The 25,851-nt window shown below is 32.4% G+C and overlaps 2 protein-coding genes across 2 annotated transcripts; both read left to right on the top strand.

Annotated features, from left to right (window-relative positions):
* The first annotated feature begins 133 nt into the window (after positions 1-133).
* Positions 134-8,093, top strand: LOC143079831 (uncharacterized). The gene is made up of 5 exons (XM_076255460.1): positions 134-700; positions 2,274-2,435; positions 3,903-4,041; positions 5,334-5,585; positions 7,625-8,093. Exons 1-5 carry the CDS (start codon positions 243-245, stop codon positions 7,814-7,816), a joined length of 1,203 nt encoding a protein of 400 aa, XP_076111575.1. The 5' UTR covers positions 134-242; the 3' UTR covers positions 7,817-8,093.
* An 11,138-nt stretch (positions 8,094-19,231) lies between these two features.
* Positions 19,232-25,325, top strand: LOC143083058 (glyoxalase domain-containing protein 5-like). The gene is made up of 4 exons (XM_076259265.1): positions 19,232-19,350; positions 23,119-23,245; positions 23,519-23,674; positions 25,174-25,325. The coding sequence occupies exons 2-4, from the start codon at positions 23,129-23,131 to the stop codon at positions 25,291-25,293; spliced, it is 393 nt and encodes a 130-aa protein (XP_076115380.1). The 5' UTR covers positions 19,232-19,350; positions 23,119-23,128; the 3' UTR covers positions 25,294-25,325.
* The last annotated feature ends 526 nt before the right edge of the window (positions 25,326-25,851 follow it).

Here is a 25,851-nt window from a genome sequence, read left to right as displayed (position 1 = left end):
GGCCCCCCCCCTCTAAATCCGCCTCTGGATTTGTATAGAAAGATCATCTTACTATACAAATCCTTGCTGTAAACTAACCGCGGTATTGAACGATAAAATATGTCAACATTTTCATCGTTCCTTTCCCCTTCCCCAATTTCCCCTTCTTTCTTTATACTATTTTTTTAAACACGATGTTCGCTAGATCGTTTGACATATTATTGTAAATTTGTATTTTTCTCTTCTTACATCTTCTACTCAACATGCAAGCTGAAGCTAGCTCAGACATATCAGTTTCAATAAGTGAGTCGGACTCGTCTTACTTCCTAACACAAATAGAGAGCGCATCAAAACGTAGACGTAGGACTAAAAGACGTATACGTTCAGCAAGATCGAGTGAATCAGACTCTTCGAACAAAACAATGCATTCACTGTCACCTTCCACCTCTGATTGGGATGTTGATTTTCTGAAATCGCTGGGCATATCTTATAATGAAGTCTACCATCCATCACCTATGGACATATTGAACATGATTTATGAAGACATTGATATTTTTGGACCATTGACAGATGATCAAAAGCTTGATATGGAAAGATTGCAGGAATGTTTAACATTTAATTCTTCTATTGCTGAAGTTATGGAAGATGAAGCAAATATTGTCCAAAATGCTGATGGAGACATATTTTTTCCAGATTTGGAGAATGATATTGAAAATTTAAGGTTTATTATTATTCATATACATTTTTTACTTTTACAATATCAGGGGTGTATCCAGCCATTTTTAAAAAGGGGTTCCCAACCCAAGATAGAAAAAGAGGGGGTCCAACAATATGTCCCCATTCAAATGCATTGATCTTCCAAAAATAAAGGAGGGTTTCAACCACAGGCACTTGTTTCTATCAATAGGAAGGTCCACTATCCATTTCTATTTATATGGATAGTCGACCTTCCTATCAATAGAAACAAGTGCCTAACAGTGGTTCCAATCCTACAGAACCCCCCTCTGGATCCGCCAATGAATATTAATCATATACAAGATGTAGATACATGTAGATGCCTTTCAAAACAATAACATTTTTTTGCATTTGTCTGCTATCATTTGCAGCCTTTTTGCAGGGAATAAGACTAACATTTTCTGGGACCAACCTGCCACAATATGAAAATTAAGATAAGCTCTATGGGCATTTTCATTTAAGTTTGAGGGGCCCAACCAAAATTTATGAGCATTGGCTATACTGGGCCTGTGCTAATCCTTTTCCCGAATTTGCTATTGATAGAAAGAATTAAACTTGTTTTTGTCTTCTTTGTTTTTTTTTACAAAAATACAAACAACACAAATGATCTTGCACATATTTTTTTTATGTAAAAACACATGTAATCAAATACATAAAATGTACATATGACAATTTTTCTACATCATTGATTTCAAGTCATTATAGATTTAAAAAATATGTAAATGATTGTTCTGTCTGTATTAAAATATTTTTTATTAATGTAGCAGAATGAGTAAATGAAAGGGTTCTTCCCACTAAATGGCTGCTTTGTTAACTAATTTTCAATATTGACATTTTTTTTCTTCTGTTTATGTACATGTAAAATGTAATACCAGTAACCTAAAGTTACTTTGCTCATGTGCAACATATCCCAGTTAACATATATAGTTAAGGATGAAATTGAAGTTCCTAGCTGTTATACAGATTCGAATGAGTTGAATTAAATGATTGACTTGCAAGCCAATAATACATCAGTGATGTTTTTGATAAAATTGTGACTAGAAATGGGGATTGTGTCAAAGAGTCAATAACATGACCAAAGATCAGAAAACAGCCGATGGCCACCAATGGGTCTTTAATACAGTTTAATATAGAAAATCAGCACCCAGAGACGTGAATCAGCTGGCTCCTAAACAAAAATGTTTACTAGTTCAGTGATAATGGATGTCATTCTAATCTCCGAAATAAATAAATGAACTATAATTAAAAATCATACTTGCAAGACTTAAGAAAAGCCAGAGGCTCCTGACTTGGGAGTCAGACGTCTCAGGACAGACACAAAAATGCAGCGCCTTTAAACATGTACAATGTATATTGAGATCTCAACCCTCCCCCTATACCTCTAGCAAATGTAGAAAAAAACCTACACAGTAATATGCACAGTAAAACTCGGTTTAAAAGAAGTCTGAGTCCTATGTCAGAATAGGTAATAAAAGAAACTAAACAAAATGACAACGATTTTTTTCTAGGTAAACTTTAAATTTTCACAAAGTGATCGAAACATTTTGTTTATTTTGCAGCAGTACTTCCTTACAAAGAGCTGAGGACTTCCTTGTTAAAGTACAGCTGATGATATCTTGTCAGGTTGCATTTCTAAATGGTTTGGCAGAAAATGAAGTTCCTGTAGATATGTTTGTGAATATTTTGGAAGCATTTTCAAACATGTGTCATATTTTGCCTGTGTAAGTATTTTGCCTGTGTAAGTAATGCATAGAGACCTCATGATCAATAACACCCTAAACAAAAACAACATATAAAAGTTGCAAATCATCTGCATCATTTTTTGTGGTGAAGAGATGGCTTTTTTTGGCAATTTTTTGGGGTCCTTACCAGTGCTTCACAAAAAAAGTTATAATTCTAACATGTTTAATGGTATTTAAACAAAACATATTTATAAAAAGTGTTTAAATACATGAAGGCATAAATATTTATGGTACATATAGGTATTGAGGCGGGAAACAGTGCTACTTTTAAGCTTTGCTTATAACATTATAAATGCATGGTGTTAATTCAGACTCCATTCAAATTTTGTTTAAATTCTTTTAATCTTTGCTTGTTTTATTTTCATATGCACTTTTCCTTTTGGGCCTGTTGAGCTTAAAAGGGAGGTTCATGGTTGGGCATACACAAACAAACTACACTTATACACGTTGGACAAAGAAATTGTTCTAATCAGAATCGAAATAATTGATGCAAGCTATACTTTATTGTACTCAATCAGTTGCAGATCCATTAGCTTTCTTAAGGTAGCACAATACAAAGATTTCATAACTCCAACTCCCAAGTTTTAAAATGCTGTAACTTTCTTAATAAAGCTTGAAAATTTATGAAAGTGGTAGTTTTGGATAGCTAACAGATTACTCTTTCAAATTAATGCAATGTTAGTATTATGCAACAATTATGTAACCAATTATAATGTTAACTGTGTCTAAAATATTTTTCACAAAATTTCCACTTTCAAATAAAATTAGCTTCTGTATAGGTATCCCTAGGGGGTTGATTTTATTATATGTTGTTCCTATCGCCATTATCTACAAAAAGGTGACTCAGATTTTTAGATAGAATGTATAGAACAAATTTTACAACTAATTAAACATTATTTTCTTTTATGTGGTTAGGATGTTTACACTAATTGGAGATTTATGAGAGAATGGAATACCATAGAGACAATCTGAGACACCCTTTTGAAGCCCATGATTTGTTCATGAAGATTTTCGTTAAAATTTTCTGTATAGTTAAAGAGATGATAGAGCTAAATTCATTCAAGTGAACTTACCCAGATTTTGCCCCTAATTACATAATAATTGATTACATAATGATTGCTTGATAAAAATATTGCATTCATTTAAAAGATTAATCATTTATCTATCTATATATACCTCTTTTATTATTTTCTATACATTCATAAGAAAGTTACAGCATTTCAAAGGTTAGTCATTGGAAGTAAAAAAATCTTTGTATTGTGCTACCTTAAGGGGGGACCTGCTGACTGACTTAAAAGGGATGAAAGGGGGGGGGGGGGCCAGCTCAAGTAATGCTTCAGTGATTCCCTGTGAAATCCACCAAATTTTTCCCACGAAAAGGGGGACCAGGCCCCTCCTGGATCCCCTGTGTCAATTATTTCTCTATTAGAATATTTTTTTTTATAGACCAGGATCAGCTTTTAAAAGTAAAAAGATAATTCGAAATGTACCAGTGACTTCATCACCACATGTGGTTCTTATTCCATGGAAGAATAGACTTATTCCATTTGCAGAAGAAGCAGCATGTATAGTCACAGTTGCACAGGTAAGTGCTGATCTTGCTATTGATTATTTAAATGCCTAATTCCATACATTGCTGTTGTTTTTTATTTGGTCGGGTTGTTGTCTCTTTGACACATTCCCCATTTCCATTCTCAATTTTATAAATAGTTACAGTTTAATATGAAAAAGAAGATGTGGTATGATAGCCAATGAGACAGGCCTTCAAAAGAGACCAAATGAAAAAAAAGAAATGAGCAAAGCCTGAAGGCCCCAAAATGACAAATGTAAAAAAGTTCATACAAGAAAACTAACAAGCTTATTTATGTAAAAATGAATGAATGGAAAACAAATAAGTAATATAGCGTCAAACAACAACAACTGAATTACAGGCTCTTGACTTGGGACGGACACATACATACATGATGTGTCTGGGTTAGATGTAAAAAGATGTTGTATGAGTGCCAATGAGACAACTCTCTATCCAAGTCACAATTTGTAAAAGTAAACCATTATAGATCAAAGTATGGTCTTCAACATAAAGCCTTGGATATAAAGGGCCCTAAAAATGACTAGTGTAAACCATTCAAAAGGGAAAAACAAGGGTCTAATCTATATAAAAACAAGAAACCAGAAACACTTATGAACCACACTGATCAACAAAAGACATCTACTGAACATCAGATTCCTGACTCAGGACAGGACTTAATCTAGATCTGTATTAAGTAGGCACCTAATCCTGGGACCGTGTTGTCAGTAATTATATTTTTCTCCAGAAAAAAATCTTTGTATGTTGTATTTATAAGAGTAAGTTTTACTGGCTGTGAAAGATATCGAGATAGTAGTATCTGCATGTTTATTTGGAAAATTATTAAGAAACCATTGACTATAAATTCCCTGTTATTTCCACATGTTGTTTATGCTATACATAAAAAGGTTGTCATAATAAGTATCCCCTGACATGTTTTAATACCAGGACCATTTTTCTAAAAGTCTTTAAATTATCATGTTCACAGTACCATAGTTTCATCACTCAATACTTTCAGGTTGTAACAATCAGTAATATGGTGCATTTATTAACATGTTATCTAATTATTAAATACCTGAAGGTGACACAGAATTTCAACATTAAAAAATGAATAAATACTGTTGACACAATTTGAGTATTGCAAATTCCCTAATTATTGCAATGTTATTATTATTATTATTGCGATAAATGCGACAGGGTTATAATTGCAATAATTCCAACATGCATATGGAATTAAACAGGATTTTCTCAAAATTCAAAACTTTATCATGTCTAAAGGTAAAGCTATTAACATGCACTCTCTTTCACAGGTGCAAAAGGAGAAGCAGATCAAGTTAAGTCAAGAGAAATGGACGAACATAGCACCAACAAAAGATGTAAAACATTCAAGTGACTGTCAATCTGAAGTTAGTCATGAACCAACTATATTTGAAAAAGTTCATGGAAATATCCTGGGACGTCACGGCAGTGAACTGCTAATTAATGAACACAGTTATGGCAGTATTTTAAGCAAAGGGAGAATATTCAAGTACCTTCCAGGGATTATATGCATTGGAACAGAGGTATGGCTAGGTTAAGCTTTGTGTGATAGTTGTCCATCTCTTGCTTCTCCAGTGACATGGTTCATTAGGTTTTCTATTAAATGTGTATGACGTCATAAGTCTATGAGCTATGTCTTTGAAATTGCATAGGGGAAATACTGATAAACAGATTATCAATGGTTAAATTTTTCATACTAGGTTAAGTTTCCAGGCCACATCTCATCTAAGGGCTATTGCAATTCCATAAGATTGTAGCTAAGGAACTCCCTCTCAAATTTAATAGCTATGAATAATCTGTAAATCACAACTTCAGCCAAATATTGAAAATAATGATATGACTCAGCATGTCAATAAGATGCATTATGATTGCCAACGAGGTAACTGCAGATTATGGTATTTATTAACAGGTTAATTTCCTAAATGTATTATATTTCTTCTGCTAAACATTATTATGTCAAATTGTCAATCAATCAAAATACATACATGCATTTGCTACTTGATTTTCTTTAAGGTATTGTCTAGTACATCAGTCAGGGGTACTACTTGTACAAGTATTTTTTATTTACTTGAAGAAGTTTTAAAAAATATACACATATAAGTTCATTATAATGTTTGAATAATCTCCCCTTAATTTTCTTAAAAATTCACTTGTATAAGTAAATTTTTCTTACAACCCCACAAAAATTCTCAAGTTTTGAGATGTAAAGTCATGCCTGTAATGATTTTTCCCAGGTTAGCTCATAATTTTTTATTCGAGTTCAATGTTTCATCTCATTACTGTAAATTCAGAAATTATTGCGTGCATTTATTATTGCGATTTTGTCATTTTAGACAGAAATGCGATTTTAATTTTTACGATTTTGAGAAAAATTCTGTTAAATTCATATAAAATATATCAAAATGCGAGTTTAAATTATTGCGGTTACAACTCAGTCGCATTTTTCGCAATAATAAAAACCTCGCATTAATTTCTGAATTTACAGTAATTCAACAAAGAAACTGATTGCACAAAGATCTTAAGTATTTGCGCAAGGCCTTCAAAAATTGGGGCTTGTAAATGAGCAGTGTTCTGAAGATAGCAGACAAATGGGATTTTTATTGTCCATAAAATTACACTTAAATGATTAGTAAAGACATCTGCAATGGACAGACAATTTAAAATTCTATTAGAGCAAAGAAATCCTAAGAATTAAAAAAAAGAAGACAGGATGACTTTTTTACTTGTACAAGTAAAAAAATCTGAATGTCTAAGGGACATAACAAAGCCCATTTTTTTTTTTTTTTATAAAAGTAGAAATAAAATTCACTTGTATCCTACAAATTAACTTATATGTCATATGTGTATATTTATTTTTACTTTTAAGTAAATAAAAAATAGTTGTACAAGTAGTACCCCTGACTGTACATTTAAAGGTTATAAATTAGTTTTTGTGCTATATTTAGATTATATTTGAATTTTAGAGAAAAAAAAAATTGAATACTGTAAACCAACTAATTTTCGCCACTTTTGCGAGTAGAAAAATAAGGTGAATATACATGATATAAATTGCCACGAATATGTTAAACTTTGATTTTTCCTCATCTATCTTCATTGAGACAATTTTAGAATTGCAAAATGGATCAGCAAGAACAAAACGTGAAATAAAGTATCTGCGAAAATATGTTGGTTAACAGTAATATATATATTACAGTATTAAAGTTTTACTTGTTCATTGAAACCTTTTACTGCTTCAAGTTACGTACAAAAAATTCTCTTGAGCTGTTTCACTTCAATTACCCTACACAGCTGACAGTGTCACTGTGTGTTTAAATGTTAATTTTTCATTTTGATATTTAAAAATGAAATTATCAATTTTTTTTTTATATTCTGATGAAATGGAATTTTATTTATTTTTAACGAAGATTGCAGATGATAAGATAACCATTATACTTCAATACAACATACAATAAATTATACTGCATAAATGTAGTGCTGTTATGTTTAACACACATAAGCTGCTGATACATTACTCAAACCCCAGCTTTTAAATTCTTTGTAATAAACTAATATCTATTTTCAGGTTATATTTACACTGTTGAAAATAACTAGCAGCCATTTATGTGAATTAAAGACAAAGTCCAAAACTTTCAGACAACAAACAGAAGCTACAATATATTATTCAGAACCCAAAGATTTCTTACGGAAAGTGGACAGAGACATCCTGATAGAAGCATTTATACGCTTAAATAATATTTGTCAAATCAACAAATAAGTGGTCTATGAAGATGACATGATTTAAGGTCTAGATATTTTAAGTGACCTGTTTATGAGGATGTCTATTATATTCTTTATTTACTGTTATTTCTGGCTTTAGATTATATACACATATTGTTTGCAAGTGATTTCAGGATTAACATTTTACTTTTGGACAGTGTAGAAAGAAACTACACATTGTGCAATATTAATGTTCATACTGTTTTTACACAATACTTGTTCATGCTGTAAACACAGTAACAGAATAACCTGTATAAAATACAAAAGAAACTTGATTTTATGTTTTAAATATGCAAAAAACATGACCCGAAGTTATCTAATATATCATTCAAAAGTTATGCCCCTTAAAATTAAAGAAAGACATTTCATATCATAAGGTTCGACATTTGAGCTTGCAATCAGTACATGTGAGCAAATCACATCCTGTCTTGCATAGGGAAAATTGAAATATTATGTTGAGATTTATAACCTTCAAATTGATTCTGTGAAAACATTTATCTTTATGTTTATGCTTAAAATTCAGCATATGTTCAAATGAATAGAGCATATATGCTGAATTGAATTGAGCATTTACCAAAATGAATTCATCATATGCTAGAATAATTTTTGACCTTGATTTCTCTCCATAAATATGCAAAAAATTATTGCCATTGGATGTTAGCAAGCTGAAATGAATGAATCCTCCATGGAAAGCCTGACCCAAAATTAAAAACAATCGTATACTAGCCTCAAATTTTGATGTAAATCACATTGAAATTTTGATGTTGAAAAACTATCATTTATTTAGAGAAACTTTAATAGAAAAATAATCAGCAAGATGGGATCTGCATATATTTGACATGGACAAAAGTGAGTTGACTACTTATAGGAGTTATTGTCCTTGAATGATAATTTTGTTCATAATTTTTGTTGAGGCGGCAACTTTTGTTGCAGAAAGCTTGACATAGGATTAGTGATCAGGTGGCGGCGTTGGCTAACTTCTTAAAAGCTTTATATTTTAAATGTTGGAAGACCTTGATGCTTCATACTTTGTATATAGATGCCTCAGGTTAAGAAGTTTCCGTCAGTCACATGTCCAATGTCCTTGATCTCATTTTCATGGTTCAGTGACTACTTGAAAAAAAGTTAAGATTTTTTGTAATGTTAAATTCTCTCTTATTATAAGTAATAGGATAACTATATTTGGTACCTTGCAAGGTCCTTGTGTCTGTCATACAGTATTTAACTTTACCTTGACCTCATTTCAGGGATTATTGAAGAAGGTTAAGTTTTGGTGGTCAAGTCCATATCTCAGATACTATAAGCAATAGGCCTAGTAAATTCATTGTATGGAAGGACTGTAAGGTATAGATGTCCAACTGACAGGTGTCATCTGACCTTGACCTCATTTTCATAGTCCAGTGGTTATAGTTAAGTTTTTGTGTTTTGGTCTGTTTTTCTTATACTGTATGCAATAGGTCTACTATATTTGGTGTATGTAATGATTGTAAGGTGTACATGTCTAGCTTGCAGGTGTCAACTAACCTTGGCCTCATTTTCATGGTTCAGGGGTTAAAGTTAAGTTTTTGAGTTTTGGTCATTTTTTTTTACATTATCATTTCGGGGCCTTTTATAGCTGACTATGCGGTATGGGTTTTGCTCATTGTTTTTGACGGCGTTACCCTATAGTTGTTAATTTCCATGTGATTTTGGTCTCTTGTGGAGAGTTGCCTCATTGGCAATTATACCACATCTTTTTTTTTTTTTTTTTTATATTAGATCAACAAAAAGAAGGAAAATTAGACATGAATTAATATTTGTATTGAGGTCTTTAATGTTTGATAGAGCAATTCACTGTTTAAGAATATAATTTGCATTTTAGGTAATGTTTTCAAATATGTATGTACCAAACCATTGGGATTGGCTGATAATGTCGTAAACAATGGAATATCAACCAATGATTTGTCATTATTTTTGACATCATTTTCTTTTTGGTGTATGAATGAAATCGCCCATCTATAATACTAAAATTACCAGGTCCAATTTGTCAGCCGTCATCACGTAAAAACGACAAATCACAGAATTCAACTTTATATATAACTAATATAGTACAAAGGTGTAGATTAAAAATTACACCACTCCAGGCCCTTTTGTTTTCCACGTAATTAATATTGCCAATAATTAAGAAGTTCCGGGTCGAGTCCGCTACCGATACCAATAGTATATTCACCTGTTACCTATTACCTTATCTGTACGTTCCGCATCTGACAGGCGCACCATCAAACGTTATATTCAGGATTAATATGCTATATACACGGGTCATAACCACAGGGTTGACACTACTAAATTGTCAAATTGTTACCTATTGTAGTATTTTAATCAGTAAGACTTTCTAAGATAACAATACGAATACTAAAAATCTGGACTAAAAATAAGGCGTATAGGTACAGTTTTCAATTTGTTAGTGGGCATGACGTAAAACAGCGAAGCAAAGAATTCAACTTTATAACTTATAAAGGACAATGCTGTTGATTAAAGAATACTCCATTCCAGGACCTTTTGTTTTAAAAATAATTAATATTATTGTTTCAGTTCGACGGGTTCAAACAGAAAGACTTGAAAGCAGAGAAAAACTGTGTATCTTATAATCGGCATGACTTTATCAGATGACAATACTAATACTAAAATAAGGCTTGCGCATAGTTATATACCTTAATTCAGTCACGGACCCGTGATATCACGGGTGTGTTCTAGTATTTCTTAAGATTCTGAAAGGGTGTATTGTTGAAGATGCACATAGATCAACATGAGAGCCCCTTGAAGTCTCATATTCTCTTTTTATTTCCTTAACTATTTGTTAAACATGAATTCCAACCTCAGTGAGGACTTTTTGAATGGTTATCTATACATATTTATCAATAGAGATCCCTTTGGCAATACATTACAGGGCACCTGTTGTGAAGTCCATCAAAAACTTTCTAGATGTAAAGTATAGAGTGCCACTCAATTGTAATGTCACTATCGTTGACATACTTCCTTTAGCTTTATCATACTAGCGAGATGTCTGTTCTTTTCACAATATATTATATACTAGTATATGCAATAAGAACCTAAAGTTTTGATAGTGTTTTAGTGATTGGTTGTTTAATTGGTGACGTAAAGTGGATATTTATACAAAATATTTTGCGTTTGACTCATGAAAAAAAATCTTGGGAAAGTTTGAATAATTTCTAAGGGATGCTTACTTCAAAAAGCAAGAAGAAACAATGCAAGCCATCAGAATAAGATTATGAGTATAACGTCAACATAGCCTCTTCCAATGTTTAAACTTGCTTTATTTTGTCCTGTAAATGACATTTAATTTTTGTCGAGGCTGCAACTTTTGTTGCAGAAAGCTCGACATAGGGATAGGGATACGGCGGCGGTGTTAGCTCACTTCTTAAAAGCTATATATTTTAGAAGGTGGAAGACGTGAATGCTTCATATTTTGTATATAGATGCCTCATGTTACGAAGTTTCCGTCAGTCACATGTCCACTGTCCTTGACCTCATTTTCATGGTTCATTGACCACTTGAAAAAAAGTTCATATTTTTTGTAATGTTAAATTCTCTCTTACTGTAAGTAATAGGATAACTATATGTAGTATGTGCGTACCTTGCAAGGTCCTCATGCCTGTCAGACAGTTTTCACTTGACCTCGACCTCATTTCATGGATCAGTGAACAAGGTTAAGTTTTGGTGGTCAAGTCCATATCTCAGATACTATAAGCAATAGGCCTAGTAAATTCATTGTATAGAAGGACTGTAAGGTATAGATGTCCAACTGACAGGTGTCATCTGACCTTGACCTCATTTTCATAGTCCAGTGGTTATAGTTAAGTTTTTGTGTTTTGGTCTGTTTTTCTTATACTGTATGCAATAGGTCTACTATATTTGGTGTATGTAATGATTGTAAGGTGTACATGTCTAGCTTGCAGGTGTCAACTAACCTTGACCTCATTTTCATGGTTCAGGGGTTAAAGTTAAGTTTTTGAGTTTTGGTCATTTTTTTTTACATTATCATTTCGGGGCCTTTTATAGCTGACTATGCGGTATGGGTTTTGCTCATTGTTTTTGACGGCGTTACCCTATAGTTGTTAATTTCCATGTGATTTTGGTCTCTTGTGGAGAGTTGCCTCATTGGCAATTATACCACATCTTTTTTTTTTTTTTTTATATTAGATCAACAAAAAGAAGGAAAATTAGACATGAATTGTATTGAGGTCTTAAATGTTTGATAGAGCAATTCACTGTTTAAGAACATAATTTGCATTTTAGGTAATGTTTTTAAATATGTATGTACCAATCCATTGGGATTGGCTGATAATGTCGTAAACAATGGAATATCAACCAATGATTTGTCATTATTTTTGACATCATTTTCTTTTTGGTGTATGAATGAAATCGCCCATATTTCTTAAGATTCTAAAAGGGTCTATTGTTGAAGATGCACATAGATCAACATGAGAGCCCCTTTAAGTCTTATATTCTCTTTTTATTTCCTTAACTATTTGTTAAACATGAATTCCAACCTCAGTGAGGACTTTTTGAATGGTTATCTATACATATTTATCAATAGAGATCCCTTTGGCAATACATTACAGGGTAACTGTTGTGAAGTCCATCAAAAACTTTCTAGATGTGAAATATAGAGTGCCACTCAATTGTAATGTCACTATCGTTAACATACTTCCTTTAGCTTTATCATACTAGCGAGATGTCTGTTCTTTTCACTATATATTATATACTAGTATATGCAATAAGAACCTAAAGTTTTGATAGTGTTTTAGTGATTGGTTGTTTAATTGTTGACGTAAAGTGCATATTAATACAAAATATTTTGCGTTTGACTCATGAAAAAAAATCTTGGGAAAGTTTGAATAATTGTGCACCTATTTCTAAGAGATGCTTACTTCAAAAAGCAAGAAGAAATAATGCAAGTCACCAGAATAAGATTATGAGTATTACGTCAACATAGCCTCTTCCAATGTTTAAACTTGCTTTATTTTGTCCTGTAAATGACATTTAAATTTTGTCGAGCCTGCAACTTTTGTTGCAGAAAGCTCAACATAGGGATAGTGATCCGGCGGCGGCGGCGACGGTGTTAGCTCACTTCTTAAAAGCTATATATTTTAGAAGGTGGAAGACGTGGATGCTTCATATTTTGTATATAAATGCCTCATGTTAGGAAGTTTCCGTCAGTCACATGTCCACTGTCCTTGACCTCATTTTCATGGTTCAGTGACCACTTGAAAAAAAAGTTCATATTTTTTGTAATGTTAAATTCTCTCTTACTGTAAGTAATAGGATAACTATATTTAGTATGTGCGTACCTTACAAGGTCCTCATGCCCGTCAGACAGTTTTCACTAGACCTCGACCTCATTTCATGGATCAGTGAACAAGGTTAAGTTTTGGTGGTCAAGTCCATATCTCAGATACTATAAGCAATAGGTCTAGTATATTCGGTGCATGGAAGGACTGTAAGGTGTACATGTGCAACTGGCAGGTGTCATCTTACCTTGACCTCATTTTCATAGTCCAGTGGTCATAGTTAAGTTTTTGTGTTTTGGTCTGTTTTTCTCATACTTTATGCAATAGGTTTACTATATTTGTTGTATGGAATGATTGTAAGGTGTACATGTCTAGCGGGCAGATGTCATCTGACCTTGACCTCATTTTCATGGTTCAGTGGTCAAAGTTAAGTTTTTGTGTTTTGGTCTGTTTTTCTCATACTTTATGCAATAGGATTACTATATTTGTTGTATGGAATGATTGTAAGGTGTACATGTCTAGCGGGCAGATGTCATCTGACCTTGACCTCATTTTCATGATTCAGTGGTCAAAGTTAAGTTTTTGAGTTTTGGTCTTTTTATCTAATACTATATGTCGTAGGTCAACTATATTTGGTATATGGAAATATTTTATGATCTATATGTCAGTCATGCAGGTTTTAATTGACCTTGACCTGGTTTTCACGGTTCATTGCTCGGTGTTAAGTTTTTGTGTTTTGGTCTATTTTCTTAAACTATAAGCAATAGGTCAACTATATTTGTTGTATGGAAGCTTTGTTAGCTGTACATGTCTGCCTGGCATATGGTTTAACTGACCTTAACCTCTTTTTCATGTGACAGTCGTAATAAAGCTTTATATTTAGGAGTATCAACATAATATCAATGATTAGTAAAGAAGGCGAGACATTTCAGTGTGTGCACTGTTGTGGTTTTTTTTAGAAGTGAATGTTTTGTAAAACACTAATAAATGAAAACATCATTAGATGATATATGAAAGGGATATAATCTAAGTAAACTGTTGTAATTAGTATTTCAATTGCAGATCACTGATTTGGCTGCAAAGTTATCTCCCTTTGATATAAGATTTATTTAGTAAAACTTATAGAAAAATTATTCACATGACAAGATCATAATGACATTTTATAAGAAAACATTTAAAACCAGGTTTAATCCACCATTTTCTACATTTGAAAATGCCTGTACCAAGTTAGGAATATGACAGTTGTTGTCCATTCGTTTTTGATTTGTTTTGTCATTTGATTTTGCCATGTGAGTAGGGACTTTCCGATTTGATTTTCCTCTGAGTTCAGTATTTTTGTGATTTTACTTTTTAGCAATTACTTAAAGTCATAAGAAACCTTAAATTAAAAAAAATATGCATATGTTTTTAATATCTGAAGGGATAGTTTTCATTATAAAACTTATGTACATATACTTTTTTCTGAAGAAATTTCTTTAATTTGTACATATTAAGGACTTTATTTTATTTTCATTGCTTCACAGGAAGCAATTCTCCGAAATATTTCCCGTATTCAAAGTGACCTCCGTGTGACCAATCTCGTAAAAATCCGGTGATCGCCGTACGCATGGATGTCCTTAAAATAAACTTTTATCTGATTGTACATGTTAAACACGTGCTTAACCATGCTTTTTTGTTAATTGTTGACAAACAGGTGACAATCGTTAAACTTCGGTTTCAAAACACGAACTTTAATTACCTGCCATGTTTTCACAACAACACTGATCGATGGAAAAAAAAATTGACGATTATACGAAATTTATGCGAAAAAAATGATTAAATTGTGCACAGAAGACTAAGTTTATGATGTTTGTATGCATTGGTTCAAGAATTGGAATAATATGGAACGCCGTAGCTGCCTTATGTGTACTTGTTTTTAGATACGCTTATACTTTTCAATATATGCACATAGTTTTTCTATATACGCACATACTTTTTCTCTATATGCACATAGTTTACTTTATATGCACATAGTTTACTTTATATGCACATAGTTTTTCTATATATGCACATAGTTTTTCTATATATGCACATAGTTTAACTATATATGCACATACTTTTTCTCTATACGCACATACTTGTTCTCTATATGCACATAGTTTACTTTATATGCACATAGTTTTTCTCTATATGCACATCTGTTACTTATTCGTTTTTAATGCGCGGAGTATACGGTTGCACTTTGAATTAAATCGTTTTTCAATTGTGTTCATGTCTCTGGTGGTAACAATGTGTTCTTACAGATGAAATGACCCTATAAGCGCGATTGCAACCGTTCCAGTGCTCGGTTAATACCCTGTTACTTATTCACTTATAATACGTTTGTTGTACGTTGCACCTTTTAAAAAAAAAATTCAATTGTGCCCATGTCTCTTGGTGTAACAATGTGTTCTTAGAGATGAAATGACCCTATTAGCGCGCATGTACCCGTTCCAGCGCTCGGTAATTAACCTGTTACCTATTCGTTACCTATTCACTGATAATGCGTTTGTTGTACGTTGCACCTTTTAGAAAAGGATTTTCAATTGTGTCCGTGTCTTTGATGGTAACAATGTGTTTTAAAAAATGAAATTACCCTATTAGCGCGCATGTACCCGTTCCAGCGCTCGGTTAATACCCTGTTACCTATTCACTTATAATACGTTTGTTGTACGTAGAACCTTTTAGAAAAGGATTTTCAATTAAGTTCATATCTCTGGTGGTAATAATGTTTTCTAAGAGATGAAATGACCCTATTAGCGCGCATGCACCAGTTCCAGCGCTCTGTTAATATCGTGTTACCTATTCACTTTTAATACGTTTGTTGTACGTTGCACCTTTTAGAAAAGGATTTTCAATTTTGTCCATGTCTCTTGTGGTAACAATGTGTTCTTAGAGATGAAATTACCCTATTAGCACGCATGTACCCGTTCCAGCGCTCGGTAAATAACCTGTTACCTGTTATATAAAATTAAAGTATTTACATGTTTCTGCTTTTGCACATATTTTCCTTGGAGAACCCTGACAAATATGGTTGAAAATCAAATATGATGAATAAAAGATAAAAATTTGCTCTTCTTAATGAACATTTATCATTGTCATAAAAAATTGTAGATTAAAGCAATGTCCCTATTTTTTTGTGGCAGCTTTGTGACAAGTACAGCTTTCTCTTAAATGTTAAATTTACTATTCTAATAAATTCAAACTCTGAATGTTTACACTGCCATTACACATGGAATATTTAAACAAAATCATCCAAAACGTACAAACAAAAATAAGTCTGAACATATACTACACTACACATAAAAAGTATTACAAACGTATTATAAGCGAATATGTAACGAATAGGTAACAGGGTATTAACCGAGCGCTGGAACGGGTACATACGCGCTAATAGGGTCATTCAATCTCTAAGATCACATTGTTACCACCAGAGACATGAACAAAATTGAAAATCCTTTTCTAAAAGGTGCAACGTACAACAAACGTATTATAAGTGAATAGGTAACGAATAGGTAACGAATAGATAACAGGGTGTCAACCGAGCGCTGGAACGGGTACATGCGCGCTAATAGGGTCATTTCATCTCTAAGAACACATTGTTACACCAAGAGACATGGGCACAATTGAATTTTTTTTTTAAAAGGTGCAACGTACAACAAACGTATTATAAGTGAATAAGTAACAGGGTATTAACCGAGCACTGGAACGGTTGCAATCGCGCTTATAGGGTCATTTCATCTGTAAGAACACATTGTTACTGTGAACCAAAATTTGTTCACAGGAAATATGTTCTGGGAGAACTTTTTTCACAGACAATTTCTATATAATTTGTTCCATCTCTATGAAATAAGTTCCACACTTTACTTGGTGAAATAAGTTCTGGGTTGGTGAAATTTGTTCCTTACCTAGTGAAATAAGTTCCATGTTTGTGAGATTTGTTCCTTACCTGGTGAAACAAGTTCTGGATTTGTGAAATTTGTTCCTTACCTGGTGAAATAAGTTCCTTGTCTGTGAAATATGTTCCACTGGTTAAACAAGTTATCTTATATACTGAGCACTTGTCATCAGTGAGTTTAAAGTCATTATAAAAAACATGTATTATATTGATAATGTAATAAATAAAAAGTGTAAACATCCAATTGGATCATGTGGAGTAAAGCAAAATTTTAATAACATGCTCAATTAATAATACTAAAAATGGACCTTATGAGCCAGGAAAGAGTAGAATAAGAAATAATAATAAAAGTCACTCCGAAAAAAGTATTATAGTTAAAGATGAATTATAGTTAAAGATGAACATTTGTACTTTTTGAAAAGGACAAAGTGACTGATCAATTATATTAAAAGACATAAAGAAACAAAAGACACATTCTTTTAAAAATGTGGAATTATCATAGCTAAGTACATGTATGATTAGAACACCCATGACAGATCATTAGGAAACAAGGAGGTTGAATACCACATAAACCATAATACACAGATACATTATCATCGCATCATTTTCTTATCTTCATCCTACAGTCATTCCTTCAATTGCAAATGTACCCCATGCAAGCACAGAACTTATTTTCTGTGAAATAAGTTTCGAGCAGAACATTTTCATTGATTCCTATAAAATACCTTCGTTTAAACATGTTAAAACTAATATCAAAAGAACTTATTTCCCTTTTTTTTAAATTTTAATATTGGAACAAAACTCATGGTGCTGTGATTTTTGTTCCGGAACTTATTTCACACTTGGTTAAAAAATTAGTTCCGGAACAAATTTTATAGTGCTGGAACATATTTTCAGTGACATAAGTTCCAGTGGAACATATTTCCTATGAAATTTGTTCCGGTGGAACAAATGTCACGCCGGAACAATTTTTTTGTTACATTACCACCAGAGACATGAACACAATTGAAAAACGATTTAATTCAAAGTGCAATCGTATACTCCGCGCATTAAAAACGAATAAGTAACAGATGTGCATATAGAGAAAAACTATGTGCATATAAAGTAAACTATGTGCATATAGAGAACAAGTATGTGCGTATAGAGAAAAAGTATGTGCATATATAGTAAAACTATGTGCATATATAGAAAAACTATGTGCATATATAGAAAAACTATGTGCATATAAAGTAAACTATGTGCCTATAAAGTAAACTATGTGCATATAGAGAAAAAGTATGTGCATATATAGAAAAAGTATGTGCATATATTGAAAAGTATAAGCGTATCTAAAAACAAGTACACATAAGGCAGCTACGGCGTTCCATAGTATAACATTATTTTTCACTGGTCACTCGTTTATTATGACTTTAATGCTCAAAACAGTATGTATGTATAATGGAAAGAAACAATAAAAGCCAAGTCACATTACTAAAAAGTAATTGTGTACAAAAACTAATTAAAAAAAACCACTACATGCAGTTATCAAATCAACAAACAAAGTAGCAACAGAACAACATATATTTCCTGTCCTTTATCTCCATACTTATTGAAGTTGTCAACTTGAAGCTAATGCATTTCTGTGAGTTCAGATGCAACTTGGGAGGTATGGTATCAATTTTATAATAATTGTTATGCATACAAGTATGATAGAAAATTGTGTTTAATAGCATTCTTCATTTCGGAGCCAATATAAAAAATAATAACCAAAAAATTGCCAGCTACCATTTGATTTTTAGGGGGAGGGAAGATTTGAAATTAAATGCTGGACAAGATTTTTGAGTAAAAAAAAGACAGGATGAGCAACTTTGCCAAAAAAAAAGAAAGGAGGATGACAATTAAAAAAAAATCGAGATAAACTAATAAAAACATGACAGGACTGAAATAGATTGAAAAATAATAAATCAGGACAGAGATTACAAATAAAAAAAGATGCAGACATAATTCTTCATCCTCTCCCTCCCCCCCAAAAAAATATAAAAAAATAAAATTAGATTGTAAATCCCTTCGTTTCTTGTTTTCCAATCATCATATAGCTTGCATGCATATACATGTTTTTGTTTTTATAAAAAATGAGCAAATATTGAAGTTTAAATACTTAAAGCAAATAATCAGCAAAATGTTCATACACTTTATTATTTACTCAACATATTTAACTGGTTTTCAGAATATATACAAGAACAAACAACTAGATTCTACAATTTTGTTCAATGACGCCTAAATGTTTCCGTAGATAAGTATATGAAACCACTGACATCAATGTACCTACACAAAAGTATTTCTCAGGTAAACTCTGCTATTATCGTGAAATATTACAAATAAATATACAGAAAAAGAAACTAAAAATAGGTCACAGCGTTCTGTTAATGCAGTATAGAATGATATGTAATTTTGTGTTTAAAATATGTCAGGCTATTTATTTAATATTCCTGCGCTAGCTGTCATTCAGTGTCATTCAGGATCGAAATCTTTTATCAGTTGTCTCCCCTATGAATATTCAAGCATGGACTGTCACCAAATCGCATTTGGTTGAAGTAAATAAAATGAGATATGAGTGTATGTTAATGCGACTGCAACCCAACTACACACACTAATAACACAATATAGTGTTTTTTGAAACACGTCCGTCAAAAATGTACCAGAGCCTTAATTTAAATAAAAGATTAATCGTATTTATTTGAAATTTAGAATACTCCCTTGACTGCCACCTTAAATGCGTCCAATTTAGGGATGTCTATCACAGGTTGGGGTAGTTAGTTCCATAAATTGATTGAACGAGGAAAGAACGAGTAGATGCATGTACGCATTTACGTTTGTCCCAATTGTCTGTTATTTCCTTTCATGGCTGTAACAAGTTGATTTTATTTCTGCTATAGAAGGGTGATGTTGAATAGGCACGGCGATCGTTGTGATGGACTGCCTTATATATGAGGATAACGTCTGATGTTTCGAGTCAGTTTTTTTTACTCGTACTCCTAAAATCAACCAATCACGGCAAAATGTTGTATTTCATGTTTGAAGCATGATTTTAGTGCTCTAAGCACTGAGCAACAGTTTTATGACCTCTGATCTTACGTTTTCCAATTATTTATTTTTTTACAATTTCTATTGTGCCGTCTGTGTTTTTGTAATTGTGTGGTTTATTGAGAACAGATCTTGCTGCGTTCTTTTTGACAGATTCTAATTATTGATGTTTGTCTGTTTGTATGAGGATTCTAAATTCTAAAGCAGTTATTCAATTTTGATGCTTTCTTGCAAGTTTGGTCAATGTGCAAATGCACTTCATATTGTTGCTATGGTTGATAGCTAACTTTTTCAAGAGTTTTCCCTCTCATTTTTTAAGTGAGTTCTGTCTTTTGATCTTTTGTGTGTGGGTTGCATTATTGTGCTATTGGAAACGTTTAATTCCATTTCCCATGTACTGGACCAATTTACATTGTCGTTTGTTTTTTGTTCACTTCAGTGTTTCTGTTGTTTCGTTGCCGATATGTACTTTATTGCATTGTTTATTTGCATTTTTCTCTGTCCTGAATGTTCGTACATTTATTTGTACTGTATTCCTGTCATGCAATAGTGTCATTTTAATGCTATATGTAACATTGTCATACAAGCAGAAGGTTTGGCTAGCCACAAAAAAGGTCCAACCCATCATTTTCCCCCTTAAATGTCCTGTATCTAGTGAGGAAAATGGCCATTGTTATATTATAGTTTGTTTCTGTGTGTGTTATATTTTAGTGTTGTTTTTCTGTTGTGTCGTAGTTTTCATATATGTGATGTGTTTCCCTCAGTTTTAGTTTGTAACCCGGATTGTTTTTTTTCTCTCAATCGATTTATGAATCTCGAACAGCAGTATACTACTGTTGCCTTTATTTAACAGAGGAACACATGCCATGGAAGATTCCCCATCTAAAACTCTAAAACTACCTTTTGGGTTCTGTAACTGCGGAATGTGTTCATCCATATTCTGATTGTTCCGCCAATGCCATAATATTGTATTTTTGCTGATAGCCTTTTGTGAGCAACTTTGGCAAAGGCTTTTGCTTAGTCTAGGATTGCTATGTCGACTTGGATATTGTCGTTTATCCATTTGTTGATGTCGTCGATCGTCATCTGGAGTTGGCTTTCGCATTACCTTTTTGCTCTAAACCCATGTTGTTTTTTGATTGAGGAAAAAATAATCTAAATTGTCTAAATAATTCATATTTTGTGCTACTAGTATGTGTTCTAAAACTTTTGATGACACTGATGAAAATGACACTGACCTGCAGTAAGATGGGTTTGAACGATTTCGTTTTTTTAAATGCTGGAACAAATTTGGCATTTTTCTAGTCCTGTGGTAAGTGACTGTTGATAAATTCTTGTAATTATTGGTACAATGATTTTAACTGTTTCTATACGTAGTGTTAGTGATATTTTATCAGGTCCGGTTGTTTACCCGGATTAAGTCGATTAAGCAAGTACTTTTCTCCTTCTTTTTCACAAATTTTGACGTCATTGGTATAAATAGATATAGGAAGATGTGGTGTGAGTGCCAATGAGACAACTCTCCATCCAAATAACAATTTAAAAAAAGTAAACCATTATAGGTCAATGTACGGCCTTCAACACGGACCTCGAGCCTTGACTCACACCGAACAACAAGCTATAAAGGGCCCCAACATTACTAGTGTAAAACCATGCAAACGGGAAAAACAACGGTCTAATCTATATAAAAAAAAAGAGAAACGAAAAACACGTATAAATTACATAAACAAACGACAACTACTGTTCATCAGAATCCTGACTTAGGACAAGTGCAAACATTTGCAGCTCGATTAAACGTTTTAAAACCTTTTCCCTTTTTCTGAAACAATAGCTTAACATCACAGCATAGAAAACATACGATAAAATATGGCGAGTTTCCTCAAATTGATATATGTTTTGTTTTAACGTTGTTAATTCTATGTTAACTGTTTATTCAGCATTCGAGCCTTCTCTACGCCTTTTCAGCCGATACTACGTTGAGTACCAATTTCCATTGTGTCCTGTTTCTTTTTTATATATTTTCAAATCATATTGTTGTCTTTTTTTCATTGTCTAACGTTTCATTTAGCGACTCCAAATAATTTTTGTGTAGTTTGTATCGGATCCAGCTTGTGCTGCCTTTGAAGCCTCTTCGTGTGATGTTTATTTTGCATTTTTTGCTTTTCTTGTACAAATGTGGCTTTTGATCTCCGTTGTCATGCATGGTACGTCGTGATGTTTCAATGGCCTATTTAAACTGTGTCTAGTTTTCTCTACTGAGTGTTTATTTCTAACTGATTCGAATTTTAACATAAATTTGTTTCTGAGTGATGTCAGATCCGGTGTGATTCCTTCCCATTTGTTTTTATAGTAGGATGCTGCTGATCTACTCACCTTTTTAACACTTGTAAATTTCGGTGTTTTTTAATTTGATACTGATAGTATGTCTTGGTAACTTTTCCCAACGGGTGGACATGTGGTGGTTTTAGCTATGTGTTGGATGTGACGTTATCAAGGGATCTTATATTTATTTCGTGTGGGTAGTTTGTTGATTTGTTCAATGTTAAAGTTGGTCCGTGTGTTTATAAACATGTTGCTTTGCGATTTGTTTCTTCCTCCAGGATCTGTTCTTCCTGTCTCCAAGTTGATGTCATTAAGGTTAAAGTCACCTTCATTGAATATGTTGGCATTTTGGTTTTAGAAAGCGGTTTTCTAGTTTTTTTAGGGCTTAAGAAAGTTTTCACAAAACCCGAATTAACCCTATAATACTGGTAACTGATGTTGGAAGTTATTTTAAATGATTAGGTTGACAATAAAAATAATGTCCATGCTGTATTATATGAGTAAAGGATAGTTAGAAACATATGATGGCATTGTTATTATAATACAGAATACACCTTTTTTTTTATAATACCTGTTTCAGTGACCTCAATCGTATTGTCTTGATAAATGCAGAACATACAATTCTTGTAAAAATTGCAAATCAACACCCAAATATCATTACTGATATTTTGTGAAATACATAAAGTTCGATTTTATATTGTTACACAGTATACCAAGAATGACAGGACGTTTCAAGATAGACCATATAGACCACTTTGTTATCACAGTCAAAGATTCTATCAAAACATGTGAATTTTACTCCGAGGTGCTTGGGATGGAAGTAAACACATTCAAGGTAATTCAATTGATAGCAGAAACTACTATATTTCGTAGTTTATAATATTGACCAAAAAGCCACTGAAACAAATTTTTAAAGTAACAACTTTGATTTTTCTGCCGTCAAAATGCATTGAACTTATACAGTTTAGCTTTATATAATACTATAATATTGTGGATAACAAAACGGTAATTTTGATGTCACAATAATGGGTACAGAACATTGTGTGATCTTAGAAAATGAGGTATTGCGATCTATCGCGATAATGATACACTCGATCCTTTGTTTCAGGGCAATAGGAAAGCTTTAACATTTGGCAACCAGAAGATAAACATTCACGAATATGGTAAAGAGTTTGAACCTAAAGCGCATGCTCCTACTCCAGGCTCTGCAGATATTTGTTTCATCACAAAACAAAGTTTAGACCATGTTATTGAACATTTAAAGGTGATTCTTACTATTTAAATTACAAGTAATTAACTCAAAGTTTGTGTCGACAACATATAATCAAAAGAGTTTAAGGATAAAAAAGAATTAAATGTTGACATAGAAAGTGGGTATCCCTTGTTGAACAAGGAAAGGGTTTATTTCTGGAGGGACACAACTTGTTAGCGTAATACCCCAAACAAAGAGCATATTAGTCATTAAGTCCATGGAGTTTGTAATCAAAGATAAATGACTATTTCATATTAGGTTTAAAAAAATGCTTTACCCACTTTGAGAGATGCTATTTGAGTTTGCTGGCTCACCATTTCGGAACATCTCAGTGGCACTCCTGTTTTTTTGTATTATTTTGGTAAATTTGAAAAAAATAAATTAAGTGAACCATTGTTTGACTGTGTCCGTTGGGTTGTTTTTCTTTATTTTGTTCGAAACTCCGTGAATACGAAATATTGCAAATGATTGGATATGATGAAAGAGTCAAAATGTAAAAAAACCTTAAAATTTTCAATGCATTACCTGTGTTCTTGAATATCCATTTTAAAGTACTCGAAGCCAAAAGTTAAGGAAATCATTTAAAAGACAGTTTAAAACCAAATGAAGGGCTTTTAATTGTAAATTAACATAATATTTTTTAATTTTGTATTCTTGAATAATCCATAAGATAAAACAAATGTTTGCTTTATACTTATTAGTTGACCTGAAATAAACCAAATTGTGTATTAATCTAGCAGGAAAAAAAAATACAAAGAAATAACACCAGCGATAAAGTCTATCAGGACTGAGCACTTAGGTCTAATTCTTTTTGTCTGTTAGTTTTATAACAGGTGTACAGAAAAAAGCAGTATAAACAGTCTTTAGTCCCTGAGTAATATTGATATTACAAGCAACAACTCAACAATTAAATTAATGACTGGCAATAATTTATTTTGAATTTATTGAACCATAAAATTAATTTTTGACTCTTCACATTGAATAATCGGCGAAGCGGATTATGTAAAATGTGAAGAGTCAAACATTTATTTCATGGTTCAATATATTCAAAATAAATTATTGCCATTTATTATAAATAAATGTCTATCAAAAATAAGCCTCAATTAACTTTTTGTATTATTTATATTAACAATAACAACGTACACACATGTTGGCGTATGAATATACAACGTCAGAGTGGGCGTGTCGCCATAAAAATTGATAACATTAAAAATAAAAGTAATACTTTTAACCAATCAGAAGACAGTAAATACACCAAATTTATTTATAATAAAATACATTGTAGTTTATCAAAGATTGCTGATAGTATACTGAAAGCATGTTCATAGTACATTTACAGATGTAGAAATAATGCCTTATATTCCTACTTGTATCAATACATCAGAGTCTATTATCGGCTACTATAAGTCCAAGAAGATCTAATGAACATACAAATATTACAAAATAATAGTCTTGTGCGGAGTATAATGTTGTACAGAATTTCCCTATAAATTAATTAATTCTTATTCCAGAGTTGTAATGTGGATATTGTAGAAGGACCTGTTGAACGGACGGGTGCCCAGGGACCAATAAAGTCTGTGTACATAAGAGACCCAGACAACAACTTGATTGAGCTTTCCAATTACGTGTGAATAAAGACGTGTATATCATTTAGAAATGTAGCCGTTCAATTGTAAAGAAAATGCTACGTAAAAAAAGACCACTATGTAGACTAATAAAGTTTTGTTGACTTATTATTTACCCATACGTCCGAATTAGATCATAAAGTTCTTGCGAGGAACATATTAAACACCTCATCTTCTAGTAACTTATTTAAGACCCTCATATTTCTTAAAATTTTGATATAAAAATCATTATGAACACAAGTTATATCATTTATATCATTTCGACACAGGTTGCAGTCAATTTTATGGATTAATTTAGCCTGTAGATATCTACAGGTATTTAAATGTGATTTATCCATTTGCGTTTTCCTTGGTTTGCAACCAATAACACCACCATGTTTATATCTGCGGTATATAGTTGCGGCGTGAAACACGTGACTGGAATTCTGGGGTTAACAATTTAAAGAAAAAAATAGCAATGTTTGGGTTGAGAGATATAAAGAATTGTATTTGTTCTTGATGATATTGATGTGAAGCTAGGCCGCTGTCGTACAAACTTTTTTCAGTTCGTAAATAAATCACCAA

Source organism: Mytilus galloprovincialis, chromosome 1 (genome assembly GCF_965363235.1).
Source record: "Mytilus galloprovincialis chromosome 1, xbMytGall1.hap1.1, whole genome shotgun sequence".
In the NCBI taxonomy this organism is placed as follows: domain Eukaryota; kingdom Metazoa; phylum Mollusca; class Bivalvia; order Mytilida; family Mytilidae; genus Mytilus; species Mytilus galloprovincialis.
Note: the sequence above shows the minus strand (reverse complement) of the source record. Positions and strands in the feature narration are given on the sequence as shown.